The sequence below is a fragment of the Motacilla alba genome, chromosome Z (assembly GCF_015832195.1).
Source record: "Motacilla alba alba isolate MOTALB_02 chromosome Z, Motacilla_alba_V1.0_pri, whole genome shotgun sequence".
Classification (NCBI taxonomy): domain Eukaryota; kingdom Metazoa; phylum Chordata; class Aves; order Passeriformes; family Motacillidae; genus Motacilla; species Motacilla alba.
In genome coordinates, this window is record NC_052046.1 from 26,172,477 (window position 1) to 26,184,977 (window position 12,501).

At 38.3% G+C, this 12,501-nt stretch overlaps 1 protein-coding gene across 3 annotated transcripts in view; it reads left to right on the top strand.

Annotated features, from left to right (window-relative positions):
- Positions 1–491: 491 nt before the first annotated feature.
- Positions 492–12,501, top strand: part of LOC119695880 (adhesion G-protein coupled receptor V1-like) — a 55,120-nt gene continuing 43,110 nt past the window's right edge. The window contains exons 1-3 of one of the 3 annotated variants that reach the window (XM_038125102.1): positions 492–1,420; positions 4,763–4,954; positions 6,298–6,475. In XM_038125102.1, coding sequence (XP_037981030.1) covers positions 1,418–1,420; positions 4,763–4,954; positions 6,298–6,475 — 373 coding nt within the window. In that variant the 5' untranslated portion in view covers positions 492–1,417. The remainder of the gene's footprint in view (positions 1,421–4,762; positions 4,955–6,297; positions 6,476–12,501) is intronic. The other 2 variants (XM_038125103.1, XM_038125104.1) reach the window with 2 other exon arrangements.

Below are 12,501 nucleotides of genomic sequence, written 5' to 3' on the forward strand. Positions count from 1 at the left end.
AATTCTTCAGTTGTCCAAGATAGGTTTCTGTGCTTTATTGGGGTGTTTTTACCACCTTGCATGAATGAAGGTGTAACTGTAAAAATAATAATGTATTTTTTAGCCACTGTGTTTTAAGGATCAGAATGAGATATTTCTGGTAACTGAAATTTGTAGTCTGACCAAGACATTAGCTTTCTTCATAAGCCTTGATTTTGCTTTAAGTATTCTCCTTAAGAAGAGTAACTTTTAGTGATAGTCATGTGATGATAGTTAACAAACAAAATTTTCCAAATGAAATTTAATTTAAATTAAATTAGTTTTTTTTTTTTTTTTTAGTTCTGATCTATACCCAGAAGGAGGTTGAGGAATAGCTAAAATGGAGTGATGACATTACTTTTTGTTCACAAAAGTCCTCTTAAGATACTTTAGTTTTATATATAGAAATACCATTCCTCTAAAACATATGATAGTATCTGAATGAACTTCTCTGTGAAAAACAGGTTCTGCAATTTTCAGGGTAGGATACCTCAGACATGGTTAAAATACTTGTAGGAGAAATATTATGTATATTAGCTTCAAAAATAAGTCTAATGCCTTGGTGTGCTTGTGTTTATCAGAAGAATAACAGAATCACATGATGCAGTAAGCATCTTGGTTTTCTCTCTGTATGTAAAAAGGAGATGATGAAAAGATTTGTTGATTGCCTACAATCTGTTTTATCCTTACTCATTACTAGTAACAGAGTTAGCTCAGTTTTCAAATTTAGATGTACTGTAGTGTCATCACAGTAAGTTGGAACACACACAGTTAGACACAGAGATGGAGAAACTCTTAGTGTTCAGTGTGCAATGAAGGTTTCCTGTGGATCAGTCCTCCAGTCCTGTATTGCATCTCATGAGGTGTAAAATGACTGAATGCATTCTGTCCTTAATAATTTAGTAGCTTCCTACAACTGCTCCTCAAAATAAATAAGCCAATCTGTTGCATAGGAAAACCCACCTCCCACACATGCATGAACAAAGCACTCTCACCAATTATATTTTGTACATATATACCAGAAAAAAACTCCCTTCTTCTTCTATGGAGTAATTTCCACAGTCTTTTTAGACAGGTTGCTCCAGTGCTTAGTTACCTCTACATTAAATATGTTTTCCTCATATCCAGTTGGAACCTGCCCCGTTTCAACTTAAGACCACTCTCTCTCATTCTGTCACTTCCCACTGCCTTCTCCATGACTGTCTCTTGTAAGGTGAACTACCTGGCATAACCTAGAGCAGCACTGAGGCTGCTCCGACCTTGCTGAACAAAAATATCCCATCAAACTTTTCCATGTGGGCTTTCTTTCAGACAGTTGTACCTGTGTTTATATGGATTTTTTTTCCCTGACATAACACTACAAAAGAGATTATGAGCCAGACCAGCTTGCTGAGATGAAATGGTAAGAGCTTAATTGTCTTCCATGAGCAAATATCAGTAAAACAACCAGCAGTCTCTGCAGAAAGTCACTTGCAGGCTTTTTTCATATAAGCACCATGTTTGAGAGCTATAAGTTGCCTGTTTGTGCTCCCTCCTTTGGGACAATCTACTTGTCTGCTTGAAGCATTTTCTACCTTCCACCATAGGAAATACATTACTACCTCCTTTTTCTTTGATCTTTTACTGTGGCAATGTACTAACACTACTATCATAATTTAACCATAAATGAAATAGGGTTTAATGTTTTCTCAGTAGTCCTGTGGGCCCAGCACACAGAATTTATGTAGAATTACTATTAAATCCTCCAGAGCCATAGTTCTTTAGCTTAGTTGTTCAGTGTGCTTCCATGGAGCCCAGGTCAAACTCTTAGATTATTAGTCAGTCATTTTAATCTGGGACCCAAGAGACTTTCCTGGCCCCCCAGCACATGCTTTTGAGTTGAGGAGCATGGCTCCCAATATATATGCAACAGCAGAGGTTGCTGGCTCTAGGCGGAGATTTTGGGGTTTGGGTTTAGGTTAGTTTTTTTTTTATGAAAACTTCCAATAAAAAATAATATTTCCCGTAAATTTAACAGAATTTCATTGCCTGTGTTAACTAATATCCACACCTTGACCAACCTCTTTTCAGTCCTTATGGAGGACTGTAAGTTCCCAGCAGGCCTGTCAGCAGAAATTAACTATTGTCTTCATTTCATTCTTAGCCCAGCCAGCAAGAACAAGGTCTGTGAGTCTCTGAAAATGTACAGTAGTTCCAAGTTGCCTAGAGCTGTTTATATGATAAACACAGAAAAACATATATTACAATGCAACAACCTTATTCTCATAGCAATTTATAACTATTTTTACAGTGTTAAGGATTGAAGTTAAAAGAAACATGAATCAAAAGCATGACGAAAGATAGTTCAATTCTCAGACTGGTGCTTTTGAAAAAACCCACTGAAACTGTGAAAGCTGTGGTTGCGCTGACAACAACCTAAGTATCTGCATGCTGACCATGCTCTTTCAGAGTAAACACCTTGGTAGCTGCTGGCTTGAAAAGAAACAGAAATCCATATGATTTACTGCATGACATGTGTATGGTCTTTGGAACTCAGTGCTATCTGGGCAGCATCATTTGACTTGTTTTAACTTCTTAATGACCTTCCTGGGGGTTTTCAACAGGGATACAGGACTGTCAGAATATGACCACAAAAGCCTTTTGGTGCTTGAAACAAAACTATAGTGATGATACAAAGAAACTCACATCTACAGAGCATTATCTTCTTGAGGTTCTAGATTTAGAGAGGAATATAGATGAAAGAATTCCTTGTCCAGCCAAGCAAGGAATTCTCTGTCTAGCAAGAATCCCTGTGTAAATGTATTGCCTGCTTAGGAGTGTTGGGTTTCATTTGGTATAAGCATCTGTTTGTAAGATATTGCTCTAACAATTTATGAGATGGGAGAAGTAAAACACAGTTTTTGGCTCTGCTATCTGTCTCAGCTTTTGACTTCTCCTGTCCTTAGGTATTAAAATAACCTTCCTGTGTCCATGTGATTATTATGGAGGAACCCAGGGTAGTTGTCTCATCATCCATCTGCAGAGAATTACATCAGGATACAGATCAAGTTAAGGAGATCATTGTGACACTGCATTCTGTGAGGGTTTTAGAAAATTGGGTGTCCACACTTGAGGCTACACAGCAGAGTGACTTGTCATGGACCTTGTATGCCTATGCCACATGTCCCTGCAATTTCAAATGACTGGGCTGTGCAGTTCCGCTAATGGGTTTTCTTGAAAAGTACAAAACTACTTGAAATGTGTGTGCAACTTTTGTGGCTAGGTCCTCAGAGACTGAACTGCCAGAGGCTACTCTGAATTTTGTATTGTCACAATAATCTGTTCTTCTTGAGGGTTTTGTCCTTTTCATATTCATAACAACCTAAATTAAAATAAATCCATTTGCTGGCCCCATTATGTTTGATGTATGTCAGAGTCCTTGAACTTGTTTATGGAATGAAAAGATATTTTAGTTCCTTTTTAGTGTCTCAAATGTGTTTACATCTATTTTATGGAATGTATTTGCTTATATGTATCACGAAGAAATTTCCTCTCAGTGTAATGCTCTGAGTTGTCATGACAAATAAACAACAATATGAAAAAGTAGGAACATGTTTCCTCAAAATAGTTTTTAGTGGTTTTAGCACTTTTGTTTGGTAGTTTTCTGTTAAAAAATCTAATATGCAGAGCTGTATGATCTAATATCAGCTGTGTGAGAGTATTTCCAGTGTTTAATCAGCTGAGATTGAAATCCTGTTGAATCCCATTAGCTTGTCTTATGTATCACTTGGACCAGATGATTTTGTCATATCGTTTTGGCAAAAGAAATTATCGGTCTATGTATCATGAAGTGCTGTTGGGTATTTGCAGTCTCTTATTTTTTCCAGTATTTTCAAAATTCCTTTTGTTAGGAATTCACAAATATAATTAGATGAAACCCCTTACTATTTGTAATCCCAGTTAGTACTTCCATGCCGGTGGAAACCTTTAAAATGAATTGTTCTGTTTAGTACAATTGGCTCCAGGGTTCTAGAGAACAATGTGAATAAAAGAAAACATTGCAAATGTAATTGTATTGCAGCAATTGGTAAGATTAAAGTAAGTCAGATTTCTTATCGAGAAGTTCAATTACTGGATTTCTTTATAAACATGAAACATAGTTATATTATTTGTCTTGGCTCAAACCAAAGGTCAAAATTAGCAAGTTTTAAAGAAGAACTGCAGAAGCATACAACAAAGCCTTTGTTGTAATCAGAAATGAAAATCAGTGCTGAATTAGTGCATATCACAAAATATTTAATTTGTAGTTATGGTATCTGTGACAGCAGCAGTGCAGTTTGCATGAGGTAAAGATTACAAAAAGCTAGCAGGTCAGTAAGAAAATGAAGAATTGTGGCTAAGGAACAGCAGCCAAATACTATTATAAGGAAGGCCTTTAACCTCATTTTCACTGTTATGACAACTGTGAAACTCAAGTTGGTTTTGTTGGTTTTGTTGGTTTTGGGGTCGTGGCTTTCCTTTGCAACTCTGTAGGTTCAACTAAATAATAATTTTCAAATACTTGTGTATATGTGTGTGTATGTGTGTGCACGTGCATACACGTGCATGCTTGTGTGTTTTTTAGCTGAAGAACTCAGGATATAAACTTACTGTAACTTTTAGATCTCTGATGGACGGTGATTTCATCCATTATTTTGCACAGAAAGTTCTGAACCAAGCTCCTAGCATTTCACAGCCTGCTGTTCTCTTTCAATCTCTGTTTAAGGGTCTTTATGTCTTTGTGGTATATTTTATCCTGCACAACCAACTTTGCTGTCCTGTGAAAGCAAGTTACACTGTTGACATGAATGGGCATGCAACTCCAGGATCAGCATTTTTCACACATGGAAGTGGTCTGCCAGCTGGAGGAGGAGAGATCAGCAAGTCCACGCAGAACCTCATCAGTGCTATGGAAGAGGTAAGAGTGCTCTGTAGTTCTCCATAGTCATATATAGATGTCCACTTCTAGAAATTTTAATAAAGTTAGAATAAAATTGGAATGGAATGGAATGGAATGGAATGGAAAGGGGAAAGGAAGGGAGTAGAAATGGGAAAAGGTAAAAGGGGAAAAAAAGGGAAGATGGGAAAAAACAGGGAAGGGAAAGTGTAGTGGGTTTACCTTGCCTGGATGCCAGGCACCATTTAAAGTGGATGATATAGAGATATACTTAGCAATTTTAATTTAATTTATTGCTAACAAAATCAGAGCAGCATAATGAAAAAAAAAAAAACAAACAAACTTAAAAACACCTTTTCCCCTTCACCAACCCTCCTTCTTTCCCAGGTCTAATACCTCCTTCAGCAGCACAGGGAGACGAGGAATGGAGGTTATGGTCAGTTCATCACCCATAGCTTCTGCAGCTCCTCAGGGAGAGGAGTCCTTCTCATACTTAAACATGGGGTCCCTTGTACAGAAGATGTTCTCCATGAATTTACCCAGTGGGAGTCCATCCCACAGGCAAGAGTCCTCCCCAGACTGCTGCAGCATAGGTCTTCCTTCCAAGGGGCATAGTCCTTCATGGACAGGCCCCAGCATGGTCTTTGAACACCTCTCACAGCCTCCTCTCAGGCACCCCCCTGCTCTGGCATGGGGCTCCTCCATGGGTTGCAGGGGCACAGCTGCTTCCTCAGGGTCTGCACCACAGGCTGCAAGAGAATCCCAGGTCTTGCATCTGGAGCACCTTCTCCCTCTCCTTCTCCACTGATTCTGGTGTCTGCAGAATTGTTCCTCTCACAAATTCTCACCCTGCTCTTCCCTGGCCACAGTTACATCTGCACAATAATCCTTTTTTTTATTCTTCTTCTTAAGTATGTTATCACAGAGCCACCATTTCTAATTGGCCCAGATGTGGCAGTGGATACATCTTTGCAGCTGCCAGGGGCTGCTCAACTAGGCGTGGAGGAATCTTCCAGAAGCTTCTCACAGAAGCCACTCCAGTAGGCCCCCCTGTACCCCTCCCCACTACCAAAACTTTGCCATGAAAACCCAATACAGGAGGAAAGGAAAGGCAAGGGAAGGGGAGATATAGATAAATAGACCTATATCTAGACCTAGATATAGCCTATAGATATATCTATAGATATAGCTATATAGATACAATTTATTGAAAAGGTTAAAAAGACTTCCTGGTTCATTATAGAAATGACAGAATAGCTGGTTCCAAAATCTCTTGGTCTTCAGTTCAGCTCTGGTCATAATTTCCAGTTTTTGTACTATAGTTTTGATGATTACTGAATTTTGTGTCTTTTTAAACTCTGCAGGTGCCTGCAGACTGGGAGAGGGCATCCTTGCAGCCTGTTAGTCAAGCTAGTGCTGCCTTTAAGCAGAGTACACAAATTGGTAATGTTTTCCACTCTTCTGGAGGATGCAGTACCAGCTCATTAGTTGCTGATGAAGAATCACAAGAGTTTGATGACCTAATATTTGCTTTAAAGACTGGTGAGTGACTCTTCCCCTTGCCCTTCCAAGTTTGCTGTGTTGCTATTCATCCTAATGGTGCCACTGTTCCAGGATATATAATTAATGAGGTCTCTCAATATAAACTGGTTTCCAATGAAAATCTTAAAGATCAGTTATCGTGGGAATGTCTGATAGGACAACCAAAGAGGCAAAAGGATCCTACCTGATAAGAAGTGGCATATACTGACCAAAGCCCACCCAGGTAAAGTACAAGTGGACTTGCTTGGTAGCAGATCACCTAAATGATCTTTAGGGATACCACTGAGCCTTGCAAGAGACAACAGCAAGATATTTGTGGGAGTAGCAGATTACGTGACCTGGCACACACAATTTCAGAAGCTTGTTCCCTTCAGTGAATCAAGAAAAGTCAAACTGGATGGAAGACTGGGAATGCTGATAATAAACAGGTATTTTTATTCAGTAAGTTCATAATGCTATATATCCTAAGCTGATTTACATTGCAGGAAATGCCTCTAATTATGGGGCCCTCAACATGCAAAGGACATGGACTGATTCCAGAGTAGGCCAAGAAGGTGCTCAGGGGGCTGGAGAGCCTCTGCTGTAGGGAAAGGTTGAGAGAGTTGGGTTTGTGAGCCTGGAGAAGGAAAGGCACTCAGGAGAGCTTTGAGTCCCTTCCAATACCTAAAGGGGCTACAAGAGAGCTGGAAGGGGACTTTTGACAAGGGCATAGTGTGACAGGACAAGGGGGAATGGCTTTGAACTGAAAGAGGGCATTTTTACATTAGGTATTAGGAAGAAATTCTTCCCTTTGAGGGTGGGGAGGCCCTGGCACAGGTTACCCAGAGAAGTTGTGGCTGCCCCATCCCTGGAAGTGTTCAAGGCCAGGTTTAATAGGATTCTGAGCAACCTGATGTAGTGGAAGGCATGGCAGGGGGTAGGAAATAGATGGTCTTTATTGTTCCTTCCAACCCAAACCATACTGTGTTTTGTGAAAATCTGTTTTATACTTATTAATTTTTCTAAACATTTTGCAGACCAGTTCTACTAGCACAAGATAGCAGTCAATTCTTTTTTTCAAGACTTTCAAAGCTAGGTGCAGAAGTTACAGTTGAAAACTTTATTTCTTTATTACTTTTAGGTATGTAAGAAGGTACCTTTTAATTTTGACTTCTTGAACACTAAGAAGGAAATTCATAGATAGTTAATAAGACATTAAACTATCTACATCTATCATTCCTATTATTACACAATGTTTACTGCCTTAAGTTAATCAGTTGGCATCAGTAAATTGTAGAAGACTGAGTCTTAAGGCATGAAGAACAATCAAGGCAACAGCCATAGCTGAAATATAATACAATTCAGCACATATTCAGCACTTAGTTACTTTTTCCTAAGTCTTCAAGCTCCATCCCTAGTTAACTTGTTTTAGGTTCTTTGAGAAATAGGTGTAAAGCCAACTTTTGATTTTCTTGCCTAATTCGATTATTGTCTTCTTTATTAAATTTTTATCATAAATTTTTATGAGCATTTAATATTAATGTGATTTGAGGTAGTGACTTCAGGCCATTGTTGGAGAAAAACATTTTGTTTATGTTACTGATTCAAGTAGTGCCGGACAATTTTACACCAGTGCTTATTCATGTGCCCACATGGTGTCCCCAGCAGTGTTACAGTAGTAAAAATCCCCATGATTTCTAAACCAAACCAGTTGTCCCATCTGGCTTCGGTCTCACATTTGAACAAGATGACCTGAAGAGATGGTGTGGAAGGTTAGAGCATCTTTGACCAACAAAGTAAATGTTTATCATCTATTGTCTCAGACAAAACCTCTAGCTCAACATATATTTTTCTTTAAAAACAAACAAACAAACAAAAAAAAAAAACCCAAACAAACACAAAACCACCACCAAAACCAACCGAAAAACCAACAAGCTTTTCTGCAACTAAAAATCTTTTTTATTATTTTCATCCTGACATGTTCTCCAGTTCAGTTAAGTGCATGGCCAAAGAGAGGGAGGCAGGGAATCACATGGAAGTAATAAAAAGAGAGATGAGGTGATGGAAAGCTGGAATTTTTTTCTCTGGCAGTATGGACCTATGCTGCTAAAGTATTCACTGTGCTGTGGTCTAACAGGAGTTTTATGATAACAGATAAGCTAGCAGGCACTGAAATTAGCTCATCTCCTAGTCTCTCAGCACCACATTTCTTCCTCTCCTGTGTCATTGCTTGTGCTCACATGAAGCCCCAAGAAGTCAGGTTAGATTTCTCCTTTTCTTCTTCTTTCCTCTCCCTTCTCCATCCCACTCTACATGAGTTAGAGGCCCTTTGAGCACCAGTCCTTGCTTCAAGGAAGTGATCATTGGCAACTGGAAGACAAGAACCTCCTCTCTAAATAGGCTAAAGTATAAAGGCAGCTAAGATGCCTTTTTGCTGAACTGCTCTTATCTGTAATTTGCTATGTGAGGTGCTTCTCAAACTCTTTTAGAATAGACTTTTTTCAGAAGGTTGAGAATTCCTCATTCTGAAAGAGCAGGGAGAAGGTGCTTTCCCCCCCACATTAGCTAGTTTTATCACGCTAAACTGGGAGTAGTTGATTTTGGAGGAAGATTAGAAACACTATTGTTTCAACTTTACCTTTGATAAACTGAAACAGAACTTTCCATTATCTGTGTTCCCTAAAACTTTCACTCTATACTAAAACTTATCTATGTGGTGCTAAAATGTTAGCTCCCACTATGAGGGCTGACTGAGGATCAGCACTGATTAGCAGAGGAATATGTAAAAATGTTTTTATGCCCCATTGTGCTTCATCTTTTCTTTCTGCTAATGTAGTTCTGAGCTGTCTGAAGTTGACTTTAACTTATGCTCACAGGGAATAATTTTGTGGCCTCAAGGTTTAACCTGGCAGCGAGGATCATTGGGAATGAGTATAATCATAGCAAAGGTAAAATTTCATTCCCGCCTTTCTTCCACTCTCAGCTGTAGAAGTGAAGACAGGTTAAAAAAATCAACCAACTCTCCACAGAAAAACTTTGTTTTTAACTTGTCAGTGTTTAATAATTTGCAGTGTGCAATGCAGCCCCATAAATAGTTGTGCTGGCACACTCAGCCTTGTTGCTAAAGGAATGTGTCACAGAACTGTGCACTTAGCCCTTGGTCCCGCAGTCATTAATGCCGGGCCTAATTACAGATTAACCTGAAATACAGGCTGGGTCAGATGGAGGCATACAGCTACAGTTCTAGCAAATCAGGTGGATAGCAGTGTGCTGTTTCTTAGCCACCTGTTATGCTAGCTTTGTACAAGCATCGCGTGGTGATAGGATTTTCCTGTTTTGTGTGAGAAATCCAGTGGGCTTCTTATATCATTCAGTCATTGTATTTGGATGCCTTACCAAGTAATTCCTTCTTTCCATCAAATATGCTCATGTCCATACAGAAATACATAGTTGGGATTCACTCTGCTCACTAAATCATGCTATTTCTTTTATTTTGGAGGTCTTTTGGAAGACAGGCCAGCTGCAAGGTGGCTTATGTGAATGAAATAATAAAACAATTATGGTGGGAAAAATAATTTAGGGACATATCCTGCTCATTGACATGTGCTAAAAGCTTTTTTAAAATGTTTAATAATTTGTATTTATTTATTTTATTGTATTTCATTTATGGCTCTCATAATGATTCAAACAGCTTCTCTTGAGAAAGTTAGTTATTTGTGAATTAGTTTTTTGGTGATTTCACTAATAACTTTAAAAGTCTGCAATTTTGGACTTGATCTCATTTTCCCTCTGATTTCTTGTACAAGGTTTACATACAAGGTATATACAAGGTTTTTAATTGACTGATAGTCAATTTAGTAAGAACTTTGCCTTTCAGATTGCAACAGAGTCATACGTTATTGTAATAGAGGATAAATCCCACTATACCAGAATTCTCTGAGGACTTTTACTCCGGTAGAGAAGCATTAAAGCTTAAATAAATGCATGATAGCTTTACTGATTTCTGAACTTCCATCTATATCTTGCAAATACTCTTGTCCCCTCCCTTTCTGTGATGCACAAAACCAAAACAATGTATTCCTTTGGATGAAATGTGAAACCAAAACATAGCAAAGCCTTTGAGGGAGGCCCAAACTCCTTCAGAAGTGATAGGTGACCCACCATGATACAGATAGTATCCACATACATATTAAGCAGGATACTGCTACATTCATACCTCAGTGCTTTTAAAATCTCAATAGAGGCAATTGTGATAAATGTTATAGAAATATTCCAGTATTTCTTTATATCATGCAAATATTCTAATGATTCCCTGATATGAAAAATACCTGGAAAAATCTACTAAGTTAAAAATCCCGCACAAATACAGCTGTTATGATAACAATGTTATATAAAATGATTCATGATTTTCAATCTAATACAGCTGGGGTTCCAAAGTCAGCATTTTATAAACCTTGGTGACCCCATTGAATGTGTCTGGTTTAAGAATATAGCATTTTATGTGGCCATTCTGAACCTGAGGAAACATTTGAAATTTCAATTCTGAAAGGTGTTCAGTTCTGCATCCTGGAGACTCTCTATTACAGGGCATATAGATTGTAGGTGGCAAAGTTCCTCCTTATCAATCTACATAATCTCTGTATTGAAGGGCTCACTTGGAAGAAAAAAAGAAAGGAAAGAAAGATAGATAGTTTGCATATTTATTCAGTTTCTCATCTGTGGTTGTCACACATATGTTACCTGAAGGCTATTGAATGTGACTGTGCAATACTCAGTAAGCATTTTTAGTTCAATCTGAACTTCATTTATAGAAGCTGGATGTCTGTTGGTGTCATTTCTGTGAAGTTAAAACCCTTAAAGAAGAATTAAATTTGGTTTGTGTAGCTTATTCATATACATCCCATGCATGTAATAAAATCCTGATATAAGTGCTTGAGAGATAAAAAGTTTTCCCAGGGATATGAGTACAGTACTTACAAAACAAGCTCTTTCCCTTAAAATGTTTAAGTGGAAGTCTGAGCTACCTCTGAGCAAACAGATGATAACAGCTGGTGTTTCAGGGCACATAGGGATGCACTCGTGTAGCCCTTCACCAGCAGATGTCAGTGGAGGAACCTCTCTGGGTTTGAAGCCTGAGCTGAAACTTATCAGTTTACAGCTAGTCTTTGCATACACAAAGAAAGGAAAGGCTTCATTTTCTTGCTTATTTTTCCTCACAAACTGGGGAAAATTAATACTCCCTGCTACATACCTACCATCCAACTCTAGGATCTCTAGAAGAGTGCATGCTTCTTGGGATCTGATTGAGTTTAAATTCCACTTTAATCTGAGAACACAATGGACCAGTGAACTCTGTGAAACTCAATTGGGTAAACAGTCATACCCTTTCCAGCCTGGCGACTGTTTGGTAAGCTGGTATCCTGGTTACATTTCAGTTCTTAGTCCTAAAAAGGATCAACTCTTACAGTTTGTCTTTGCAGCATCAGCAGAGCAAGGCCCTTGAAAACCTAAAGTAGCAAGTTTCAGTCTCTGACTTACCAAGTTCCTGATAAGCGCCTATGTTACAAAAAAAAAAAAAATCTTTGACTTTGCACAGAGCATGGACAAAACTTGCACATATATGACATTTAAGAATAAACATGCTATAATACCATTAGACCAATACCTGATTTTTTTAGTGCCCAGCAAAAGATTCTTAAAGAAACCCTGTGCTAAGTTGCCACGTTACCAGTATAGTTACTGGTAAGACAAATATCTTTCTAACACCAATACTCAGTGTTCACCTTAAAATCTGAGCCCAGGATGATCATATGTGTGATTTCAAATGGTTTTAAATAGTGTTGGGGTGGGGGGGGTTCAGTTGTTGAAATTTGTACTCTTTTCAGATTGACTGAATGTCTTGAATGAATTTGACTGTTATTATGCTACATAAGAAGTATTGTGTTCTTTCTTCATTTGAAGTATTTTATTTACTTCATGGTTTTTACTTGATTGTCCATCCCCATGTGGTAAATACAGCAGTATCTGATTCATCTTCCCTATTACAG